The sequence below is a fragment of the Manis javanica genome, chromosome 17 (assembly GCF_040802235.1).
Source record: "Manis javanica isolate MJ-LG chromosome 17, MJ_LKY, whole genome shotgun sequence".
NCBI lineage: Eukaryota > Metazoa > Chordata > Mammalia > Pholidota > Manidae > Manis > Manis javanica.
In genome coordinates, this window is record NC_133172.1 from 49,589,340 (window position 1) to 49,613,639 (window position 24,300).

The following is a 24,300-nucleotide window of genomic DNA, read 5'->3' on the forward strand; positions in this document are numbered from 1 at the left end:
CCACATACATGTGGAACTTCTCTGCACTTGGTTCCGCTTCCCTGGAAGTGGGAAAGGAGAGGTCTGTTTCAAAATAAATCAGTTTTCTCATGCTTTCCATCGGTCTCATTGGGATAGTGTAAAATCGAAAAGGAAAAAGGAAAAAAAATGCTCATTTTTCTGAACATCTTGAAGATTTATCAAGTAGTTAGTGACTGTTGGACATTGGTAATTTTTCTTAATTTGGGGCAGTTGGGAAGGGCCGTGGAGGTTTGCTGTGATAAACTGTAGGTCGAGGAGATGCAGGTGTTTACTCAGTAAGTGACATAGATAACTTTGTAGTGCTGTGATGGCAGAGATGCGGTGTGAGGGATGGAGGTCTGGAGCGGCGGAGCTTCATCACACGGTGGCCTTGGTGTCGTTGTCACTGCCCTATGTGTGACAAACCCACAGAGGAGGAAATCGATTTGAGTCGCTTTCTGCCGACTTTCAGTTCCCTGGCAGCACTGTGTGAGGGCTGCAGAGCCCTCTGAGGACCTGTGGTGCTGAGCTGAGCTGCGCTGTTGTCTGGAGTGGACCGCCGGGTGGAGTGTCCTGCACCCTGCAGGGCTCAGTGCATGTGCAGGGTCCTCTCTCCTTGGAGTCTGGGACCCGCCTGTCGGGACTGAGTTCACCAGCACACTGTAAGCCTTCAGGACGAGGATGAGGTGGAGGTGAGGAGTATGAGCAGCTGCCTTCCCAGCTTGCTGGTGCTCCCTTGCCAACACTGTATGTGCTGCAATGTCAGCTTGCAGAGGCCATGGGTGGCCTGCCTTTCCGACTGTGGGGAGGGGTAAGGTGGTGGCTATGGACTGTGTTCCAGAAAACCAGGTGCAGCTCTATGAGCATCAGTAAACATGCTTCTCTTCGAAAAATAAGTCGCTTGTAGAAGAGGGCGAGCAGTAACAAACGGGGAAGAGGAACGGGCTTGTTGGAATCAGTTATTTCCTGGAGGCCGTGGCTGTGGTGCCAGCTACCTAGATTTTCAGGGACCTACATTACTGTAATACTGGTTTTCCTTAGCCATCTCTGCTTTTCTTATAAAAACTGTTGGCAAATTGACTTTATGTGGCCACTCTTCTTGGATTCTTAAACAGATCTGTGTTTTCCCTACGTTTACTTGTAGGTATCTTTGTATATTGTCCTTATCTCCAGGAACACTGTGTTTCAGCAGACAAGGCAGGTGCCAGCTCTTCTGCAGAAAACCAAATGTACCTTACCCCCAACTGCCTTGAAAATGTTTTGTGGTGGCATCTGAATGCCCATACTCTTCTGCAAACCCATCTGTGAAGGAGAGTTGCTGCATTTTAGGAATGGATTTCTGCCTGTTAAAACACTAAGACCCTGGTCACCATCTAAGACCACATCTCCCTCCTTTCTGCTCTGATGACAGCTCACCTTTGCCTGAAAGCCAGCCTGGACTGTGGGCTTTTTCAAGTCTATCCAAGGGGTCTAGCGAGATCTCCCTTTCCTTGGGGAGCAGATAGAAGCCCCCCTCTTTGGAAGCACAAGATCAGAAGGGGGTTTGAGGATGTGAACATGAACATCCTCACCCTTTAATACACTGCTGTTAGAACAGTGAAGACCAGTTCCAGAATGGTGGTGGTGGAGAGCCATGCCTCCAGGAAATGCTTCCACAGACATGAGAGATTTATTTAGCAAGCCTTTTTGGCTGTGCTCTATAGTTATGCATGAAAAAGACATTTGGGGCAAAACAGAGCCAAGTTTCAGGTGGTTTTTTCATGTTGTTGCGACTGTGAAGTATCCATTTTTGTGAAATGAAAGTGAATGGCAGCCTATCTATATTAATATCTCTAACTTTTAAAAGTGCTGGGAACCGAGAAGTAGACTAACGGTATAACACTTCATCAAGACTTGTGTGCAGTGACTTACTTTCTAATTTTTTATTGAAAACCTTATCTAAAAAGAGACACCTCTCCCTCCTCCCTTAAATGTGGTTTCCACGCATGTAGGGTTGGGTGTCACCCTGATGGCGGCTGTCAAACTCTGATCCCTGTGTGCAGTATGTGTATAAGGCCAGTGACTTGCTGGGCCTTAGTTTTCTCATTAATAAAATTAGGACAAGAGTATATATCTTATAGGGTTGTTAGAAGGAATAAGTTATATGAAACAGGTAGCATGCCTGGGTCACAGTAAGTTCTCCCTCAGAGTTAGCTTCTGTCTTTATGAATGATTTCATACAGTTATGATTACACAGCATGGATATATGTCCTTTTTTTAAACTTTTTTTTAATATGCGATTCCATGTATCTGCTCTTCTTGTCTACTTTTTTTTGGTGGCCTCATAGTATTTGACAGTTGATAACCATTCCTCAATTCTTGTGTGTTTCCCTAGTGTAAAATGAAATCCTAATGTGAACATCTCTATACACTTTTGTTTCTTTTTGAATGAAATTCTTGAGTCAATGGATATGAATTTAAAAAAATGAGATCTAATGTATGTATTACCCAATTGCCCTCCTAAAGGACTGAAGCAAGTCATATGTCTCAAAGCTGTGTAAGACTTTCAGCAAGTGATATATGAGAATGATTTTTCCTGCAACCTTGTAAATACTGGTTTATCGTTTTGCTATCAGGTATTCAGTGCCCCCTCACTGTTTAACCTAATTGCATTTCTCCAATCATTAGTTGCTGGGCTGTTTCTTTTGTGTGACTTTTCTTTCATCATGTCTGAGTATTTGTCCTTTCGAGATTTGGAGGTTTATTTTAGAGATTTATATATTCAAGGTACAAATTTGTTTGTTTTTTAATTGTGGTACAATATACAGAATATGAATTTACCATTTAAATTTGAAGTGTGTAGTTCAGTGGCATTAAGTACATTCACAATGTTGTGCAAGTATCAGCACCATAGTACACTTGCAGAATTTATCAGCCTGAACTGTAACACTATGCCCTTTAAACGATGACATTTTCCTCTCCTCCTGTCTCCAGCCCCTTTTCTACTATCTGTCTCTGTGAAGTATTCTGTGTACCTCCTGCAAGTGGAACAATTTGTCCTTTTTCCTTTGGCTTATTTCATTTAGCTCATGTTTTTGAGGTTCATCCATGTTGTCACACGTGTCAGAATTTCAGTCCTTTTTAAGGCAGAATAACGTTCCATTGTGTGTGTAGACCATGTTTTATTTGTCCGTTCATCTGTTGATAGACGTCTGGATTGTGTCCACTTTTTGGCTCTTGTGAAGAATGCTGCTGTGAACTTGGGCATGCAGGTATCTGGATGAGCAGGTATCTCACGAGCAGGTATCTGCTTTCAATTATTTTGGCCGTAAACCTGGGAGTAGGGTTGATGGTTCTATGTAATTCTCTGTTTAATTTTTTGAGGAACACCTCTAAATGGTTTTCCACGGCAGCTGCACCATTTTACGTTCCCTCTAGCAGTGAACGAGTGTTCCATTTTTTCCCATATCCTCGCCCACACTTGGTTATTTTCTGTGTTTTTGGATAATGCCATCCTAGTGTGTATGAAGTGTTGAGGTGCAAGTTTTATCTGTTGTTAAGTTTACCCCCTATGTTATTGTTCCACATTTTACCTCATTTTCTGTGGTTTGTGTAGAAAAGGAATTAAAGATTTTAAAAATAATTGTTCCTGAGAATTTTTTTTTTTTATGTATGTAGTTTCACCTTTTGCTTCAATGGTGGATATATTCTCTCTTGTCTGTAGATGGAATAAATACTTTATTCTATGTACTTTATTTCCCTCCTGGTGTTGTAAAAGAACTCCCCACTGGAGTGTATGGTGGTATATTTGTATCTGTACATAGATAAACATAATGAGGTATAGGTCTAAATTAATTTTTCTCTGTATTAGGGTCCTGTTATCCCAGAAACATTAATAAGTGTTTTTTTCTCACTGTGGTTTAGTGTTTGTCACCTATCATGTTCTTATATGCAGTGAGAGTTCATTTCTGAGCACTGATTTCTAGTTTTGAGCCAGGCCCACGTGATTCTGATAATCAGTGTGTTATAGTATGTTTTTCTAAATGTCTGGGAGGGCCAGTCCTGCCTCATTACTTTTTCTCTGGGATATTCTTTGATAGTTTATACATTTTCAAAACAAATCTCAGATTTTGAATTCTTAGAAGCGTGGTGAAATGCGAATAGAAATTGGGTGAATCTGCATATTGGCCAGGGAAGGATTGGACTTTCCCACTAGGTAACATAGTGTGGGTTTGTCCATTTTTAGTTTTTTTTTTTTTCATCTAATTTTTCTTCCTTTTTTCCATCTGATTTAACTATTTTTCTACACATAGGCCTGACCCACCCTGTGTCATGCTGATTATGAAAGATTTTTCTAGTTTTGGTTGCTCTTGTGAAGAACTGAGCGATTAGTCAGTCGCCTTGGGAGTGTGTTGTTTTACGTGTGGTGGATGAGAGACGCTGACTGCTTTCCTGGGGATCCTATGGTTCGAGCTGATCTCTTGTTTAAAAAGCTTCTGTTGGTGGCAGTTGCCTCCTCCACGCCTGAGTGTGGGGGCTGAAAAGACCTGTGTGTATACTGAAAGCCTGTATTACACTCCACACCCTAAAGATCTTGGAACACACCATGAGCTGGCATCGAGTCTAGGATTAAGAAAGAGAATTTACAATTCCTGATCTTTTTTTGGCTGACTGTGACTAGAGTATGTCTTAGTTTGAATGAATATGTGATTCATAAAGTTAGAATGTTTCCCAGCATCACAGAGGGAACCTTGTGAAATAACCTGGTTGTAGAAATCAGAGGCCAGTCAACTGCCACTTTACCTGCCTACCCCATCCACCCTCCCATCTCAGTGCCCGGCCTTTCTTTCCGCCCAGGAATGTCACTGAAGCATCTTCCCTTGTCCTCCTTGGCCTCCACCGGTGTTTACACTTCGTGGGGTTGTGGATTCAAGCACCAATGCTGCTACTTGTTAATAGCATGGCACCTGTATGGGTGGTGCCTCTGTGAGCCTCAGTTTTGTCTTAGGCAAAATGGAAATGATATTTTCCTCATGGGGCTATTGGGAGGATAGATGAGCTGATGAAAGTGAGTTTGCTGCAGGCGAGGCATGTCCTGGATTGGATCTTGGAACAGGAAAAAGGATGTTAGTAGGAAAGCTCATGGATCCAAATAAAATCTGGAATTTAGTTAATAGTAATGTACAGATGTTAATATTTTAGCTTTGACAAGTGTGCTGTGGTTCTGTTGTATAGTACACCCTTCACCCATTTCCCCTAATGTTACTAACTTTGTACTATCTTTGAACTTTCCTATAAATATCAAATTATTCCAAAGTAAAAAAAAATATTTAAAAAGAATATGCCTGGCAAATGCTAACATTACACAGATGTCAGGTGGTTTTATTTCGGGTATCATTTGCTACATTACTTGGGTCATTGAACAAATGTTTATTCAATGCCATTTTGCTAAGCACTATGGACAATGTAAAGAAGTATAACAAACATAAGGACTCTGCCCTATAATCTGTCTCAGGAAAAGAAGCTGAAAAGACACTGTCAGCCAGGTACTAGCACAGCAGATGTACAGGGGCTGTGTGGTTGAGAAGCTGAGACCATAGGTGGTGTGAACTCCACATAGGCGCTCAGTCTGGCCTGAGTAGTAGAGAGGGCTCCGGTGAGGAGGGCTGAGGTGAGCAAAGAGGTGGAAGCGAGAACACAGGAGACAGATTGTGGAAGCAGTGAAAAATGAAGGAGACAAATTTGCCCTCATTCTCAAGAAGGCTGCAGTCTTTTGGGGGAGATAAGTTGTGTACTTCAAATAAGTCGAATTAATAGAGAATACTGAATTGCCTGTCGAATACAGCAGAAATGTGAAATACACCAATTCTCCAAGTCATCACAAAATGGTAACTCCTTGTCTCCGACAATCCAGTTTTTCTGTCTACTTGAATCCATGTGATGGCTTGAGGATGGTGCTTTGTCACTGGTTTATGAGTGTGACTGCGGGCCAGTAACTTAATTGTCTGAATTTTGGTTTCTTCTGATTATCAGCTGTGATGGGGTTGATTTACCTCTGAGATTCTTTAAGCTCTCATGTTCTAAGAATTTGCATACACACACATGCATGCCCGCCTGCACGCACGCATAGCTTAGATATTTTGTGGGTTCAGTTCCAGAGCACCAAAAGAAAAGGAATATTGCAATAACATGAGTCGAATGATTTTTTGGGTTTCCCAGTTCATATAAAAGTTAAGTTTACACTATACTATAGTCTATTATTTATACAATAACATTTTGTCTGAAAAGCTATATATATATATATATATATATATATCATTAAAAAATACTTTTATTGCTGAACAATGCTAACCATCTGAGCTTTCAGTGAGTAATCTTTTTGCTGGTGGAGGGTCTTGCTTTCATGTTGATATCTGCCTACTGATCAGGCTGGTGGTGGCTGAAGGTTGGGGTGGCTGTGTTAATTTCTTAAAATAAGAGAATGAAGTTTGTTGCATCAGTGGACTACTTCCTTTCGTGAACAGCCTCTCTGTAGCATGTGATCCTATTTGATAGCATTTTACCCATGATAGAACTTATTTGAAAATGGGACTCAGTCCTCTGCCACTGCTTTACCAACTAAGTTTATATAATTTTCTAACTCTTTGTTGTCATTTCAGTAATCTCAGCATTTTCTCCATCTGAAGAAACCACTTTCTTTGCTCATCTTTCAGAAGCAACTCCTTTAAAGTTTTATCGTGAGATTGCAGCAATTTGGTTACATCTTCAGGCTCCACTTCTATAGAAATTCTAGTTCTGTTGCTATTTCCACCACACCTACAGTTGTTTCCTCCACTGATGTCTGGAACCCCTCAAAGTCATCCATGAGGGCTGGGATCAACTTCTTCCAAACTTCTGTTAATGATGATATTTTGACCTCTTCCCATGAATCATGAATGTTCTTAATAGCATCTAGAATTGTGAATCCTTTTCAGAAGGTTTTCAGTTTACTTTGCCCAGATCCATCAGAGAAATCACTGTCTGTGGCAGCTCTAGCCTTACAAAATATATTTCTTAAATAATAAGACTTGAAAGTTGAAACTACTCCTTGATCCATGGACTGTAAAATGGATGTTGTGTTCGTAGGCATGAGAACAACATTAAGTTTCATCAGAGATCTTGGGTGAGCAGGTGCATTATCAATATGCTGAAAGGAAGCTTTTTTTCTGAGCAGGTCTCAACAGTTGGCTTAAAATATTCAGTAAGCTGTGTTGTAAACAGACATGCTGTCATCTCGGCTTGGTTGTTCCATTTCTAGAGCACAGGCAGAATAGATGTAGCACAATCCTAAGGGTCCTAGGATATTCAGATGATAAATGAGCATCGGCTTCAACTTAAAGTCACCAGCTGCATTAGCCCCTAACGAGAGTCAGCTTGTTCTTTGAAGCCCTGCATTGACTTCTCCCTACTGGCATCTTCTTCCAATAAGAAGGCTGTTTCATCTATGTTGAAAATTTCTTGTTTAGTGTAGCCACCTTCATTAATGACCTTAGTTAGACCTTCTGTATAACTTGCTGCAGCTTCTGCATCAGCTCCTGCTGCCTCATCTCGCACTTTTCTGTTACGGAGACAGTTTCTTCCTTAAAGCTCATGAACCAACCTCTGCTAGCTTCCAACTTTTCTTCTGCAGCTTCCCCGCCTGTCTCAGCCTTGATAGAATTGAACAGAGTTAAGGCCCTTGCTCTGGATCAGGCTTTGGCTTAATGAATGTTGTGGCTCAGTTGATCTCCCCTCAGGACCACTCAAACTTTCTCCGTTATTTGCAACGAGGCTATTTTGCTTTCTTATTCATTGTGTGTTCCGTGGAGTAGCACTTCTAGTTTCCTTCAAGAACTTTTCCTTTGTATTTACAGTGTGGCTAATTGTTTGGCACAAGAGGCCTAGCTTTTGGGCTACTTCGCCTTGACATGTCTTTCTCACTAAGCTGAATCATTTTTAGCTTTTGATTTAAAGTGAGAGACATGTGACTGTTCCGTTCACTCAAACACTTAGTGGCCACTGTAGGGTTATTAATTGGTGTAATTTCAATGTTGTTGTGTCTCTGGAAAGAGGGAGGCCTGAGGAGAGGGAAGGAGATTGGAGAACACCTAGTTGTGGAGCAGTCAGAACATATACACCATTTACTAAGTTTACCATCTTATGCTGGTGTGGTTCAAAGATCACTGATCACAGATTGCTGTAACAAAGGTTTGAAATATTGAGAGAGTTATAAAAATGAGATATGATAGGAGCAAATGCTCTTGAAAAAATGAGCCAATACATTTGCTTATCTCAGGGTTGACACAAACCTTTGATTTGTAAAAAACACAATAAAATGAGGTATGCCTGTACACTCTTTGAGAGCAGAAGAGTATAAGCATGGACACAGAGAGTTTGTAAACGTGAGGGTATCTGGCTGTCATGTTCTGTTTCCAAATGAAGGTATAGCATAAAAGTCTTAAACAGGTGAGCTGCATTGGTAAACCATAGGCTTTTCTTGGATAGGTCTGTGGATAAGTACAGTCCTGGTGTGAACCCTTCTGATTAGATTTACATCTGCACAAACAGGCAGATCCAAATAATGTTGACTGGGGGTTCTTTTCTTTTCGCATGCAGTGGGGTTCTGCTTTTGTTCTTTTCCTGGCCAAGAAGTCCATCATGATTATTAATTAATAGGTAGTACATGTACATCATGAAAACTTTAAAAGTATAAAGCTTAAGCAGTTTAAAGAAAATCTCCTTTTCCAGTCCTCCTGCCTCCAGGTTCTTCCCCAGAGGTAGTCACTGTTGTGTTTCGTATGATTCTTTCAAAGATATTCTTTGAATATGCAAGCATATGCATATATATTCTTTGAAAGCACACACCCACACACACGGTAGGACAGTATATACGTGTGTATATGCTGTTATCCACTTTCTTACTCATCATCTTAGAAATTTTTCCATAGAACTTGAAGCTTGAAGAGCTTCATCCCTTTCTTCCCCTTCAAACCCTGGCCAGAAATGGGGACAATTTTAGTATCCAAAAGAATGATAATCACAATAGATTGAAGTATTTTAAATATGTTTAACCCAAGAGCTCATAATGATTTTTAAACAAGACAAAATTTCATTGTTAAGTTTTGGAGGATGTGAGGAAATCAACTCATTATTTTGAAAACTGCTAAATAAAAGGAAAGACTCAGCATTTCTCCTGCCCTTTTTTTTTTTTAAATTGAACCTCAACATAGCCAAATAGTTGATAAGAATAAGTTTCTCTTTAGAGGCATGCTAGAATTAGAATATTACTATGTTGTAACCCCTAGCCAATCAATGGATTTAAGCAGTAATCATCAATGCTAACGTCACGAGAGGGAGACCACCAGATATTATGTGCCGTATACAACTCCATGTCACCCACAAACATTGATTATATACAAAAGTAAAAAGAATGTTACGATGAACCTGTCACCCAGCTTCAGATATTATTGACTCATGGACATTTAAATTTCTTTTACAGGCCCATTGACCTCTCTTCTCTGTACCTACCCCTACTTCCCTCCAATTTTTGCATTAAAATTTTTAATATTGCCCAGTTGTTCTCCATGGAAGGTCTACCAATTTCTAATCCTACCAGCAATATGTGACAATGTTTTTTTTACTTTCTTGGCAGTATGTGATTAAATATTTTCATTCTGGCCAATTTGATAGGTTAAAAAATGGTATTTCATTGTAGTCTTAAATTGCATTTCTTGTCTCATAATTGAGATGGAGCATATTTTAATATATTTAGGGGTAATTTGTATTTCCTTTACTGTGAAGTTTGGTCTTTTCCTTACTGGTTTGTAGAGGTTCTTTTCATAGCAAAGAAATTAGCCATTGGTCTGTAATGTGAATTGTTAGTAATTTTTCCCAGTTTGTTATTTTTTTCTTCCAGTTTTGATTTTGCTTATGGTATTTTTGCCATTTAAATTAAAAGAATTTTTAATGTAGTTGAATTCATCCATCTATTATGTTTTCTCTTATGTGTGATACTTCAAAAAGTCTTTTCCACTTTGAGATTATAAAAATATTCTTCCTTAATTTCTTTAGGTCCTCTGTAGTTTCATTTTTTTATGTCAAAATTTCTGATTCATCTGGAATTTATTTTGATGTTAGGAGTGAGGCAGGGATCTAATTCTTTTTTTTCCATTATACTTTTTCCAAGCTGTCACAGCTGTTTGTTGAATAATCTGTCTTTTCTGCAGCCATTTAAAATGCCACCTTTGTACATATACACAATGGAATATTATTCAGCCATAGAAGGAAAGAAGTCTTGCCATTTGCAACATCATGGATGGACTTAGAGGGTGTCATGCACAGTGAAATAAGCCAGGCGGAGAAATACAACTAACATGACTTCACTTACATGTGGAATCTAAAAACAAAACAAAACAAACAAATAGCAGTAAACTCATAGACACTGAGAGGTGACTGGTGGTTACCTTGGGGAAGGGGTTGGGGGTGGGAGAGTGAAATAGGTGAAGGGGATAAAGAGGCACAAATCTCAATCATAATATAAATTAGTCACCGGGATGAAAGTACACATAGAGAAATATAGTCAGTAGTTCTGTAACATCTTTCTATGGTAACAGAAACTATACTAGTTGGGATGAGGATTTAATAATGTGTATAACTGTTGAATCACTATGTTGTATGCTTGAAACCAATATAATATTGTATATCAACTACACTTCAATAAAAACAATGCCACCTTTGTCACAAACTAAATTGTAATGTGTATTTAATTCAATTTCTGAGCTTCCTACTTTTAATCAGCATCTGCCTATCCATGTTTCAGTGCCACTTATTTTAATTGTAGGTTTATAATGTGTACTAATAGTTTAGAGAACTAACCCCCCTTCTGCATACACACAATGCTCTTCTTTAGAGCTAAATATACTCTTCTTCTGTATTTAGTTTCCCTTATAAATTTTGAATGAATTCATTCTTAAAAATGTCATAATGGTTTTTTATTGGAATTGAGTAAAACTTATAGGTTTGCATTAAGAGAATCACCATCTGTTGTGTTTTACTATCTCAGCTGAAATAGAATAGAAACATAAATATAAAGTCTTGCATTTATGTTGGGGAGACATTAGTTGCACACGATGTAGTCATTTATTAAGCCACTAATTTAGTCTACATGCCAGGCAGTATTTCATATACTGGAGAGAAAGCAAATGAGTTAATCGCAGGTGGTCCCAAAGAAATGGCTCTTTTCCACTTGTTAAGATCAACTGGTATTACTTTACGTGGAGAAATTTTAGTTTCAGCTGACCACCCATCTCCATGTTAGCCAGAAGGGTCATGTTGTTGCTTCCAGAATTATAATGGGGTCTCTTTGGAGGTCGTGCAGAGAGGGAGAGGTAGTGTGTGGTGGGTGAGTGATTCAGGCTCTGGAAGCAGACAGCAGGGGCATGCATCAGGTGCCTGCCCTGTGCCTTGGGCAGGTTATTTAACATGTTTCAGCCTCAGTTTGCTAAACCTGACTTGTCGGGTTGTGTGTGTAAGGCTTAAATGAGATGATCCAAAATGATTTACACTTTGTGTGGCACACGCTGGGGTTCTGTAAATTTACTTAATACCATTTATACTGGAATTCTAACTCTGCTGTTAGATTTAGATACCATCTAAATCTGATGTTATCTGATTTAATTTCTGCTGTTATTTAGGAGAGGCAGTAGAAAATATCTACCAGAGAGCAGTCAGGTGGTAAGAAGAGGGTGGCCTAGAAACATTAAAGAAATAGTGGGCCTTGTTACTAGAAAGAGAAGGTGAATTAGGAGCAGGGAGTCTAGGCACTTAGTTTGTATTGCATGGGGGCTGGGGACAAAGACCAGCCGGTGAAATCAGCTTAACATGAGAAAAAGCTTTCTGGCAGCTCCGTGTGTTTAACAATGGAATGGCTCTGTAGTAAGCTCCTTGTCAGAAAAAATGTTCAAGAGGAATCTGGATAGCCACTTGTTAGGGAAGCTGCAAAAAGAATTTCTGAGTTAGGAAGATTAGGCTAAATGACGTCTAAGCGGTTTTCGTACAAAATTGTAGTGTAAGTGTACACATATGTAATCATGTACGTAGACTCCTCTCTGCATATGGCCTATTCATTTTCAAAGAATTCTTTGTAACCTTGTTTAATCCCTTCTTGAGTAAGAGGATATTGTGGTGCCTTAGGGTCCTTGTGAACATGAGTGATCACCAAAGAAATGAAGAAATGGAGAAATAAGGAGACTCCGGAACCAGAGACTCACTTGTGTCTTTTTGTCTGTTGTTACCTTGGAGACAAGTCTGTTACCTTCGGAGCCCATCTTTTTCATCTAGAGCATTCTTGGCTCCTTACTTTGTACATGGGTCTTTAAAAGAATAAGTATGTTACTGAAAGTTTACCATCTCTTAGAGTATGTGGAGCTTTTTGAAGTCTGGAAGACAAATGACATGTTCAAAGAAAATTATGTGATCCTATGAGCTTGCATGGGCCTTGCTTCATTTGGCACCAGTGTACTTTGCTGTTATCTTCATCTTTCCTGCTGTCCTTTTATTATAATTCATGTAGCCCTAGCATGTTAGAGAAATGTAATAAAGGTATGTAAAAGGGCTGATATTTAATATATTTCTTACAGATCCATCTCTTGATTTTCTTTGGGCAGGCCATTGCAGACTCACTGTAATTTCCAAAGTTATGTTCTGTAACACTTTTTGCTGTCACAGGAATTGTGCCTGGTGACTTTGTAAGTACTGTGGTACCACATGAAGTGGAAAACCTAGTAAATGTAAACAAAAGTCCGAGTTGATCTCTAAAATACTATTTCTGTATTTTCAGTGAACGACGAACCTACCACAGCCACTGATCCTGAAGAGCCCTCGGTCCCTGGTGTGACATCCCCACCTGCTGCAGTGACGAGTGTGTCCCCGAACCCCACCACCGCATCTCTCCCTGCCCCGGCCACGCCGGCTGAAGGGGAGGAACCCAGCACCTCGGGCACACAGCTGCTCCCGGCTGCTGCCCAGGCACCCGATGCCCTGCCTGCCGGGTGAGTAGCCTTCTGTCCGTGACTGCACATCCCTCACCGAGGATGGGCCCTTCACCAGGGCAGGAGCAAGGTGGTTCTTTATTACCTTGAGGGTAGTTGTCTCTGGGGACGCTGGCCTGCTTGGGATTGCCCTCATAAATCTGAAAAGCGCCTAAACTGACAGAATCAGTGCCACCGTGTACCATGACTTGAAATGTACAGCTTAACTCCAAGAGTGGGGCTTATGGAACAAGGAGCTCATTTTTCCTTTCCTAAGTCATTGAAGGGTGTTCACATAGATCCTACTTAGAAACAACTTTTCTTCCTTGGATTTTATCTTAATGGCCAATGGAGGACTTTAGGCTCTGAATGTTACTGTGTATTGTTTCCATAGCTGGGGCTGATGTTAACATGGGCTACTAGTTTTCTTGCCATCCTTGGTTCAAATTGGATCTGATAGTGCAGACCTGGATGATAAGATGGCCTCAGTAAGCCAAAGGGAAGTTCAAGTTTGGCTGTGTAGTGAGTGAGTAAAAATTAAGAACATGGACCTGGCAATCAAATAGATCTGAGTTTGATTCCCCACTCAACCCTGTGTGTCCTTGTCCAGGTGGCTTACCTTCTTGGTAAGGTCGAGGTAATAATCATGCATATATTCCCAGGAACTTAAGGGGCCCAAATGAGATGGCATCAAATAAGATGGTATTATACCCAGGGAGTGATATTTTTGAAATGGTTGAGAAGGAACCACAAAGGAAGGGAGTGGTTCTGACTTGGGGGATGAAGTTGTAGCTCAGTGACCACCAGTCACAGTCAGGGCCAGTCCTGTTGTCCCGATGTCCCTCCTGGTCATTAGTTCAGCACCGAGAGAACCAATGTCCGTATTGCCACAGTCACCGTGGCCTGGCGGTAGTGGTGGGGTCAGCAGCAGCATGTGGGGGGTCCTCTGAGCGCTTGGAATTCACAGAGGAAAAGGGAAGGATGGATGGTCTCTTGCTTGATGTATAACATGCTGTTTTATTTTTAAGCCACTTGGGGAAACTCACTTGTTAAAATCCTAAATCAGAAGGCATGTGCCATTTTTACCACATACATATTATATTCTTAACATTTGGCACACTACCTAACATATTTCTTAATAAAGTATGCTGAACATATGAAAACTGTTGCAAATAGTTTTTAATGCCTCAAACCTAGAGAAAATGGGGGTCACCGTGGTGTGGCTCTGAGAAGTTTTCTGTGAAGTTTTTGCTCTTGTGAAAAGATTGATAACCAATTGTCTTATGTTCAACTCCTCCCTACCAAGATTTCTTTTCTCTCTCATATGTGGTAAGGAACACTTGAAAGACTTTTGTTTGGTATATAATTTCAATTTTGTATGCTATAATTTGGGGGGAGAACAGAGCAGAATCATTCTGGCAGAAAGGAGAGAAAATGGCCGCCTGGGTCCCCTGTGAGCTGTTTGTTTTCTTTCCGCTGAGCAAATGCCTGGAAGGCCGGCCTCACTCCTGTGTCAGTCACAGGCAATTAGGGCTAATGGCTCAACGTGCCTTTATGTAGGGCGTGTGAGGGTTTCTGTTCTCCGGGACTGGGCTCTTCCTGTTTCCAGGCAGCTGGAAAACTCCAGGCCTTGAAAACGCTCTTTATTCTGAGTCTGGCAGGCAGCGTGGTCCTGGGACGCCGATTCGCCACCCCCGCCCCGCCAGGGGTTCAGACGCTTTGCCGAGGTGGAGTTTGGACAGTATCTGTAAAGAGGAGCATTTAGAACGTGGCGAGGTGTGTGTGCGGGTCTGGCTAGGGGGCTGCTGTCCGCCTAGCCCATGTGAAGGCCCCGAGAGGGGTACCGAGGCCTTCGTGTGTACCTGTGGCCCTCCCCACGGTGCCCACCCCCCAATGTGGAGAGCACCGGTACTTTGCGGGTTGTCTGGGGGCGCCGAGGTTGGAGGTGGCCGCCAGCACTGCCCGGGGCATGGCAGTGAGGCCGGCCGGCCTTCAGCTCGAGGCTCTGTGAGGCGGCCCAGGACGGTGCAAGGGGGACCCCCCACCTCACATGCCTGCCGTCCCCACCGCGGCTGATTCCCAAGTTTAGGGGATGCAGACAAGATGGGTTATTCCTTCATTCTTGGTTTCTTAGCTGCAGGAGTCAGGGCACCAAATTTTAACCTTTTAAAATTAAACTCTGGGCATGGCGTTCCCACCACTTAGAATGCTGCAGTGGCTGCCTGCCGCCCTTGGGATGAATTCCCAAATCCGTCCTACGGCCTATCGAGCCCTGCGTGATATGACCCCACCTACCGCCCAAGCCTTCCTCGGAGGATTCTGCCTGCCTTTGCTGGGCTGTAGCCATAACGAGCCCCGGTCAGTTTGACAAACGCACCACCCTTTCCCTGGTCTTAGATCCACCCGCCTTCTGGGTGCTCCTTCTGAAACCTTCCTCCTCATTTTTTCCTTCCTTGCCAATTTTTCCATTAATCTTTATTTCCTCCGAGAATTCTTTCTTGATCTCTGATAGACAAGGTCAAGCCGCCCACGGACTCTAACTTCTCACACGTGTAATTGTTTATTTCGCATCTCTCTGCCCCCTTGGCTATAAAAAAGCCAAGATGGCTGGGAGCCGGCACCAAGTAGGCCCCCAAGATCTATTTGTTGAATAAATGAATAAATTTAAATGCCTTCTTTTTTTCTCTCCACGTAAATAAATATTTTCTGCTTCTTTGATGCCACAAAAAGGGGCAACTGTGACAGGGAAGGAGCAAAAGCCTAAGGCCGCCCTCCCCTAGATGACTGACTTTGGGTTCAAATGTATGTCTTCCACAGGGTGGGGGGGCCTTCTTCCCTGCCCACTAGGGACCCTCATGCAGTGGGAGATACTGCGGGCCATGTTTCCTCTTTGCCTAAGGCATTTTTGAGCCATGCTAGATTGCTTGTTCAAGGCGCCCACCTGACTGTCTCTTTCCAACTTCACCTTCTCGATTCCTTCATCTCCTTTACTTAGCAATTGAGCAGGGACTTGGGGACTCTAGGGCCTGCTTTCCTGGCTGCTGCATTGCCTTCCTGAAAGTTGCAGCAGATGAGACTCTGGTCATAAAGAAACACACATGTCTATAGGCTTTAAGGACTGACAGCTGCCAGAAGCTGGGCTGCTTAAGTCCAAACAGAGCACCCTCATCCTTTTTCTCTCTCCCAAACCCTCCTGCTTACTGTAATTAAATTAAAAAGTTAATTAATACAAAAGAGGCAACTAGAAGGGTATGGCATTTCCATCTTGCAAACGTCTCTTAAAGGAGGGGTTTGCCAGGGGGGCCCAGGAGATTCGGTGAGGCAGTGGCCGCGGCAGCAGGCAGTGGGCGCGAGGCCACTTTGATCAGCTGGCCCTGCATCTGGTTTTTATCAGCACTGAGCCCACTTTGGGAACTGAATGCTCATTAACAGACCTGTGTACATGGCTTAGATAAACTCCCAAGTGCTTCCCGGGCCCTGCAGCTCACTTAGTGCTTCGCACACAGAGGCACATTATTTCTCCCTGGCAGCCTGTACTCCGCTGTGGTTTCTTACATAAGGGAGGCCGTTGTGTTTGGACTGCCGACTTACCTCAGCACTGCCATTTCACACCATCCTTCTTCTCCCCCAGTCATTGGCTGCCTTGTCTGTTTCCTGCCTCAGAGTAGAATTGATTGAGGAGGCTGTGCTTTTCTAGATCTTTTGGATATGCCACCTCCCCCTACTCCCACACTCAGTTATGGAGATCCAGAGGCCCTTTCTCCAGGTGGTCCTTGAGACACTGTCAAGGATGACAACCTCCTGGGAGTTCTTTAATGTTTTGTTTGCAGAGACGCCTTAAGAGACTTTGGAAGTTGGAGCTTCTGTGCTAAGTTGTAAACCAGCTGCTGCCATCGAATTTCATTCCAAACTCTATTTTGGCATTAGACAAATGTACTTTCCCAAGGAGTTTTAAAACAGTGCTGCTCAAACTATCTGTGAAGAACCGGTCTTTTTTTTCTAGTTTTTGTCTTCTGTTTCTGTTTGTGTTTTATTTTATTATTTTCAGTCCATTAAGAATCCTTACTTTGTTCTGTACTTTGTTCAGTGGGATGAATCTACTGATCACATGTCTAGATGTTGTAGCGACGTCCATTTGGTACAAAAGTTTCTAATTTAGAAACTTCTGTGTTTTTCTGATTCCTGAACAGTAACAGTTTGGGCTGTGGACCACGCTTGGAGTAGCACTGGATTAAAGCAATAACCTGGGAGAATCCGTGCCTTTTTGCTGAATATGGTTTAATTCTTGGCTGTGCAAGGATTATTACGTATTTAGGTAATGCCAAGTAGCGCCTGGTTCTGGCTTCCTCCTCCTCATCTCAGAACGAAAACTTTATTTCCAAAGATTCTTCTGCTGTCAGAGGCTGGCTCATGAGACATTCTCACTCCACTGTATGTATGTATTGTGTAATTATAAATTTTCACTTTTTCCCACACTTTTTTGAGAGCTCCTCAAGAGCAGAGATTGTTGTGTCCATCTTTGTATCCCCAGCACCTGGCATAGTACCTGCCTTTTTGAGAGAGAGAGAGTGAGATGTCTGTTGAATGACTTTCCATAGCCCTTAAAATTGAAAGGAAATCCTTTTTTTTTAATTAGGAAAAAACAGGAAAAGAGGTAATAAGACCAACAATAGCAAAGACATGCCTAGATGTAACCACTGGTGCCTTTCATGCGCCTTGTGGTTATTTTTTCCTGATCACTGGTAATAGCTAATGTGTTAAATGTTTACAGCATGTGAGGGATGCTAAGTTCTCCTTGTGGGTTATTTCGCGCAGGCTGCACAGTGCTCTGTGTGGTAGCTGCTTTTATCCTTATTCTGCAAATGAGGAAACCTTAAGCAATTTGCTCCTCAAAACATCTGTAGACACACACAATGCCCATCTGCCAAAATCTGATAATCTTATGTAATTTAGCATGTTTGCTACCCAGTTTACAAGGGACTTATTGAAGTGATGAAAACCATTTTTATTATAAAATATTTTAGGCATGTAGATAAGAATCAAGAGTAATATAAGCAATACCTGTGGGTTTTCCACCCAGTGTTATCCTATTTTAGCATTATGTCACATTCGCTACAGGCTTCCCCTTTTTTTTGATGCCTTCACAAAGAAGACATAACCAGGACAGTTGAAAGTCCCTGTGAACCTCGCCCTGATCCCATTCCTTATATGAAATACATGGAACTTAGTTCGTTCATTTAACTGCTCTATGGTATTCTGATGTATGAATAGGTAAAAACTTAAAATTTATGTTATAATTAAAATTTATTTATATTTACTATATATATTAATGTCATAAATAATATAAGCATATTTAAAGAACATATATTTTATATTTACAACATTTATATTATAATTGTCTCTTCGTATTTATAAACAATGTTACAGTCAAGTTTTTCTGTGCATGCTTTTTTGTGTACATGTTTGCTTGCTGGAGGCATGTGCTAGAACTGGAATGTTTTGTTGTAGGGGATGAAGAACTTGACTTTTAGTAGATACTATCAAATTGCTTTTCCCAATTCACTTTCCCATGTGCATACTTTAGCATTCCTGCTGAAACAGTATTGTGAGATTGTTTTCTCCTTTTGGCCAGTGTGAGTGGTATCTCTTTGCAGTTTTATTTTGAATTTCCTTGCTTACCATTGAGATCGAACCTCTTTTTACATGTATTTATTTGGTTCTTTTGTTTCCTTTTCTGTCAGTTGCCTATTCCTGTATTTTTTGTCTTTTTCTACTTGGCTGTTTGTCTTTTTCTCTTTAATCTGCAGGATTTCTTAATATATGCTGGGCATAATTGCTTCTCAGTTATATGCTTTGCAAACATTTTCTTCCAGTCCATGGCTTGTCTTTTCACTTTTTAATTAATGTTGCTTTTGACTGTACTAGAGTTCAAAATTTTAAGAGTCAAATTTGTTCGTTTTCTTCACGTGCCCTTTGTTGCTTGTCTAAAATTCTTCCTTACTCTGAAGCTGCAAAAATTTTACACACATACGGCCCTCCACCCCTTTTGGTTGATTCTGATAAGTGTATACTATTTCACATTTTAGCTTCTTTAAAATCAAGATGTAATTGACAAGCTTTGGAGCATCATAGCTTAATTGTGGTGGCACTTTGTCTTTCTTACCGATATGTTTAAGTAACTTACTGTCGACGATAGCATTTTAAATTTAATGAAAAACAGTATATTTATATAATTCTAAGCAAAAAGTTTATTATATTATGCATGTTATTTTTTAGCTTGCTTTTTCCACGCAATATATTGTAAATACCTGAACACGTCAGTATTATGTACAATGTTATTTTCAATGACTGAGTACCCATTATAGAAATAACATTATTTATTTTATTAATCTTTCATTTTGGAGCATTTAGGTTGTTTCCAGCTTCCCTGTAACATGCTGTGACAGATGCACTTACAGCTAAATCTTTGGCACATAATTGTTCCTCAGGATGTGTCCTGGAAGCAGAGCTGCTAGGTTAAAGTGTGTTCCCATAGGGAGTGTTTTTAACTGAGTTGCCAAATCGCCCCTTGTAAGGAACGTACCTATTTTGCTGCTGTCAACCAATTTTTAGAGTGATTGTTTCCCTACATTGCCATATTTATCTGCAAAATCTTAAAAAAAATTTTTTTTTAAATGACTACCATCTCCTGGAATTATCTTACTGCTCTTGAAAGCATGTATTTTGATATTGCCTTCCTCCATTGAGGTGCTTTGGAGACATTTTCAAGGCAAAGAAAATGGGATGGTTGTATAAGAACAGACTTAATTCAAAAGCCTTGGTAGCTGCTATGGTGCCAGCCTATGCTTAAAGAGCATAACATGCTTGTGGTTGATAGTTTTTAAAAAGGGTTAGTGTGCTTAGAGTTAAAGGAGGTCTCAATATCTCAAGCAAAGTTCTTGGGGGAAGTCTTAATACAAGTTTAACATGTTTGCTACCCAGTTTACAAGGGACCTATTGAAGCAATGAAAACAGTGAGCAGGACGTATGTTCCACTGCGCACAGATGTCTGACGCATAAACAGTCTGAAAACATCCCTACAGAGGAAATCAATCTTATCGTTCACCCAGGAAGTGGCCAAAGCTTGGGAAATGGGATTTGGTTCAGTTATTTATTATAGGAACATAAGATAAGAAAATATGAATTCCATGTAGTTCCTGCCTGCAGAGAGTTGAACTTCTTCTACAAAGGCAGCTTTAAGATGTGAATACTTTCAGGGTATTTTTCTGAAGTTTAGTTTTTGTCTAAACTAAACCAGCAAGGCTTCTTTTCTCAGGGGTGCCTAGGGGTTCTTGTGTGACTTTGTTTTCCAATAGAGAGAGTGTATTTTGAATGAGAGCCAGCTTTACTAATGCCCAGTGCCTGTGTTAATAAAAGCGGGCAGACCAATAAATAATGAGAGCTAATAATCCTCTCACTAAGATAGAAGTATTAAGCATGTTGATGTATTCATTTGAAGGGCTGTTTAAAGAGAACATCTTTGATACTAACCTGACTTCTTCATGCCTAGCTTGAATCCCTTCCCAATTTAACTGTACTTTTGATGAAACTGTGAGTCTGTCAAAACATAGGGAAATCTAACTAATAAGTATATGGATCAGGACGGTTGAATACTGATATATTAGCAGGTAATTGAGAATTTCCTAAAGATCTTTTAAGAAACCTTCCACAAGAAATGTATTCAGGTGGCCAGACAATTTCCTTTCAGATAACAGGATAAAAATGATTGGATATCCTCCTAATAAAGGGATTTTTAGCCCTTACCCTTTTAATGGTGGTAACGGTGGAGCACGGCCAAGGAGCAATGTGTTGGGAAGCGACCTGAATCGAACTTGATGCTTTGAACACCGTTTCTGAGAGCATCAAAGAAAGCTATTCAGGGGCAGAGGATATGACCACGTGACCAGGATTCAGTACTGAGACCCATGGGTAGTTTGATTGAAATGTCTTTTAATCTCAGTGTGAAGAAGCAGCTTATAAGGGACAGAAACCTAACCCCTGCCAGAGATGTACTGATGAAAGGTTGCTGCCAGTGTCGCCTCTTGGCATGGGGAGACCAAACCAAGATAGTCGGAGGCTTAATCTATGTGGGTCAGCAGTTACTGAGGAGAAATCAATCAAAGGTGATAGAATTGACCGACTGTGCTACATGAATGAAGGGAGGAGATTTGTGTGAATTCTGAGGAGCCATGCGGTAAGGGAGGAGTTGAGAGTTCCCCAAGAAAAGCAGCTGGGCCAGGCCATGGACCAGGGAGGACCCACATGGACATTTAATCTGAGCAGGAGTCCGATCTTAAAAGGAACAATGTAGCTATCAAAAAAGGTCTTGTTCCTCTGGTGACTGTTTTTCTAGCTATCCCAATTGAGAGAGTTCATATAGGGACATTGAGATTTGCTGGACAATGGAAGTGCCTGAAAGAGAGACTTTCATTTCTGGGATCAGCTGGGATCAAAGATGGGCGGGACAGATCTTACCTAGGCTTGGAAAGAGCTGCTGTAACTCTTGAATATGAGCGAAGAGGACTGCATACAGATTTCCTTTCTGGCAGTGTGCGGAATACCACTGTGTCAATTAAAGGCATTTACTTTGTGCAATTTTAAGTATTATCCCATCTTCAAATTAAAATATTAGCCAAGGTATAATAAAGCCTATGTTTTCTCCTTGCCTCACATTTGAAATAGAGAAGGAGAGACTACTTTATGAAAATTGTAGCGAAAGAATTTTTGGAATAAAGAAAAACAGTTTTTAATGCCTTTTATCTCCAGTTGCTACTACAAAATACTTTGTCATTATACAAGGGGCAGCCCCACCCACATTTTATGGACAGTTTTCCAAAGAGTGACTACAAAATGATCAAAGTAATTTTGTTGGTGCTTTTGTGCCAGTATTTGCCGGGGGAAGGATAGAGCTAACTTATTAGGGAATGCTGAGGAGTTCTTATCTCCTGGAGTCTTAATTCAGAGCAACAGGTACAAAAGAGTGGTTTCCTGCCATTTCGCTTGAGGAGTTTCCATAGTGCAGTTCTTACCCTTAAGCAAAGTGTCTTTCTCAAGACTTTCCTCATTTCCGAATTAAGATGAATAAAGAGAGTGTCAGATTTGCTCCTCCACAACCAGGCAGACAGGAGGAGTTCGGGCAACTGGGTGATGCTGCAGTTATTTTAGCCTGCCTTTTTTGCTGACAGGTCCCCCCCTGATCCCCACAGCTGGGACACCAGCCTCTTGAGTTGGCAGTATTTGTTGCTCCTATCTTTAATTCAGGTGGACATCCATAAGGAGATCTTTAACTTTGCCCATTTTCATCTGGTCACTGTGCTGGAAGATTCTGCCCTTTCCATAAAACACCGAGTGAAGTGCAGTATCTTCCCGTCACAGTGGGAGGAGCCAGGGCCCCGGGTCAAGTCCCTGATATCTGCTTCCATGAGAACCTTGAACAAGGAGGGAAGAGGTTCTTGAGCACATTTTAATGGTGTTTGTAGCACTCTGGTTTCCAGCCCAGCAGTTGACCCCTTTTGAGGAGGGGGAGGGTTGAATGCCAGACCTCTCAGGGATAACCTTCCCAGTGGAGCAAAATGTGCAGCCTCTTCTGGTTGATCGTATCTTAGCAGAGGGTTGTGATTAAAACTGCGACTGGAAATGAACGTGGTGGATCTGTTCTAATTCCTCCCCAATCATCTTGGTTCTACAAGGTCCCCTACATTTCCAGTGCTGGGGAAAGCTGTTCACTTTGAGGTGGGGGTTGGGAAGGCACTTGGCACCTTGCCTGCTGGGCAGTAGGTTCCCTGTAAATTCCAGTTGACCTTTCTTTTCCTTCTTTCTTGCGTTCAGTGTGATGTGATCATGGGCTAGGGAGTCAGAGTTGAGTTTGAATGTTATGTAAGATTTACTTAGGTTCTCTGAGCCTTGGTTTCATCGGTGGTGATGACCTTTCCTACCTTTGGAAGGAAAGGGTCTTCAGCTTTCTTTGTATTCCTAAAGGGATCTTTGATCCCCAAGTGGCCAAGAAACAGTGATTTGGAAAAATCCATGGTATATGGATTCAGATGGGTTGTTTAGGGGAATTTAGAGCATTCTGTAGCATATCCTAGTACATTGAGTCCGTGAAGGGGAGCTATTACAGTTTTCTTAAGAAGCATTCCGGCCTGCCACCGTCAGTGACAGCATGGAGCTGGTCTGGCCACTGGCTGATCTTGCATGTCCGTCTTTGATGTTTCTTCTCAAATCAGCTGTACCAGTAGTGAAGGACGCCCTTTCCAACAAGGGCTTATGCCTTTCAGCTGTATATCTCATGCTTCCCGTAACTCTTTTTCAGATGGGAGCAGCGAGAGCTGCCCAATGGGCGTGTCTATTATGTTGACCACAATACCAAGACTACCACCTGGGAGCGGCCTCTTCCTCCAGGGTAAGGCATGGACTGTCAAGCCCTGAAACAGTAGAACTGGCACCAAGAGGCGCCTACTGGCTTCTCTACCACTGGCTGCCACAGCCATTTCCTCATTTCTGCCCATTCTCCTCCTTTTGTTCCCTCTTTTCCTCTCTTCCCATCATTTTCACCCTTTTATATCCTCTCCTCTCTCTTTCTATTTTCCCTTCTCCTCACATGCATTGTATTGGCCATGACTGATGGCCATGGGCTTTAATAAGTGCTGTTCAGAGCCACCGTGGCTGTTGGATCCCAGAGGAAGGAGGGCTGGGGAGGCCTCCTGGGCTGCTAGGGTCTGGAGGCCCTCAGTCATTTCACCTGCAGAGGGAGCCATTTGTCCCGGGCCACTTGATTGCTTTTCTTATTTGCCTACCTTAATTCTGTTTGTATTCTAAGGACATACTAGGATTTGTAGAGTGCCTCTGGGGGAAAAAGGACACGAGGAAGTCAAGCTAGAAAGGGTGTCGATGTATTTCACAGCACCCTGTGTCCAATCAGCCCCTGAGGATGTGTGCTTTTCCTTCAGCTGGCTTTGGGAGAGAGTAGCTGAGTTCTCCAAAACCAAGGGATGAGTGAGGCTTCCAAGAGAGGGCAGACTGTCCAAATTCAGAAGAAGGGGTTTGGTTCCCTGTCTGCCAGGGACAGAAAGTTCTTTCCACATGTGTCTCCCAGTCCTGAGAGTTTTCAGAAGGGAATATATTGTGCTCTCAGGAAAGAATCCCTTTCCAGTAAAGCAGCTATGAGGGACTCCTGCATAAAGTAGGAACATGTCCCCCTCCTAATTTTGCAGAGGGAGAGGATGTTGGAGGCAGG

General features: G+C 41.7%; 1 protein-coding gene across 6 annotated transcripts in view; it reads left to right on the forward strand.

The window, feature by feature from the left end:
- Positions 1–24,300, forward strand: part of WWP2 (WW domain containing E3 ubiquitin protein ligase 2) — a 167,246-nt gene that overhangs the window by 114,824 nt on the left and 28,122 nt on the right. For all 6 annotated transcript variants that reach the window (XM_073226344.1, XM_073226345.1, XM_017670019.3 and 3 more), the window contains 2 exons: positions 12,836–13,046; positions 23,377–23,466. In XM_073226344.1, coding sequence (XP_073082445.1) covers positions 12,836–13,046; positions 23,377–23,466 — 301 coding nt within the window. The remainder of the gene's footprint in view (positions 1–12,835; positions 13,047–23,376; positions 23,467–24,300) is intronic.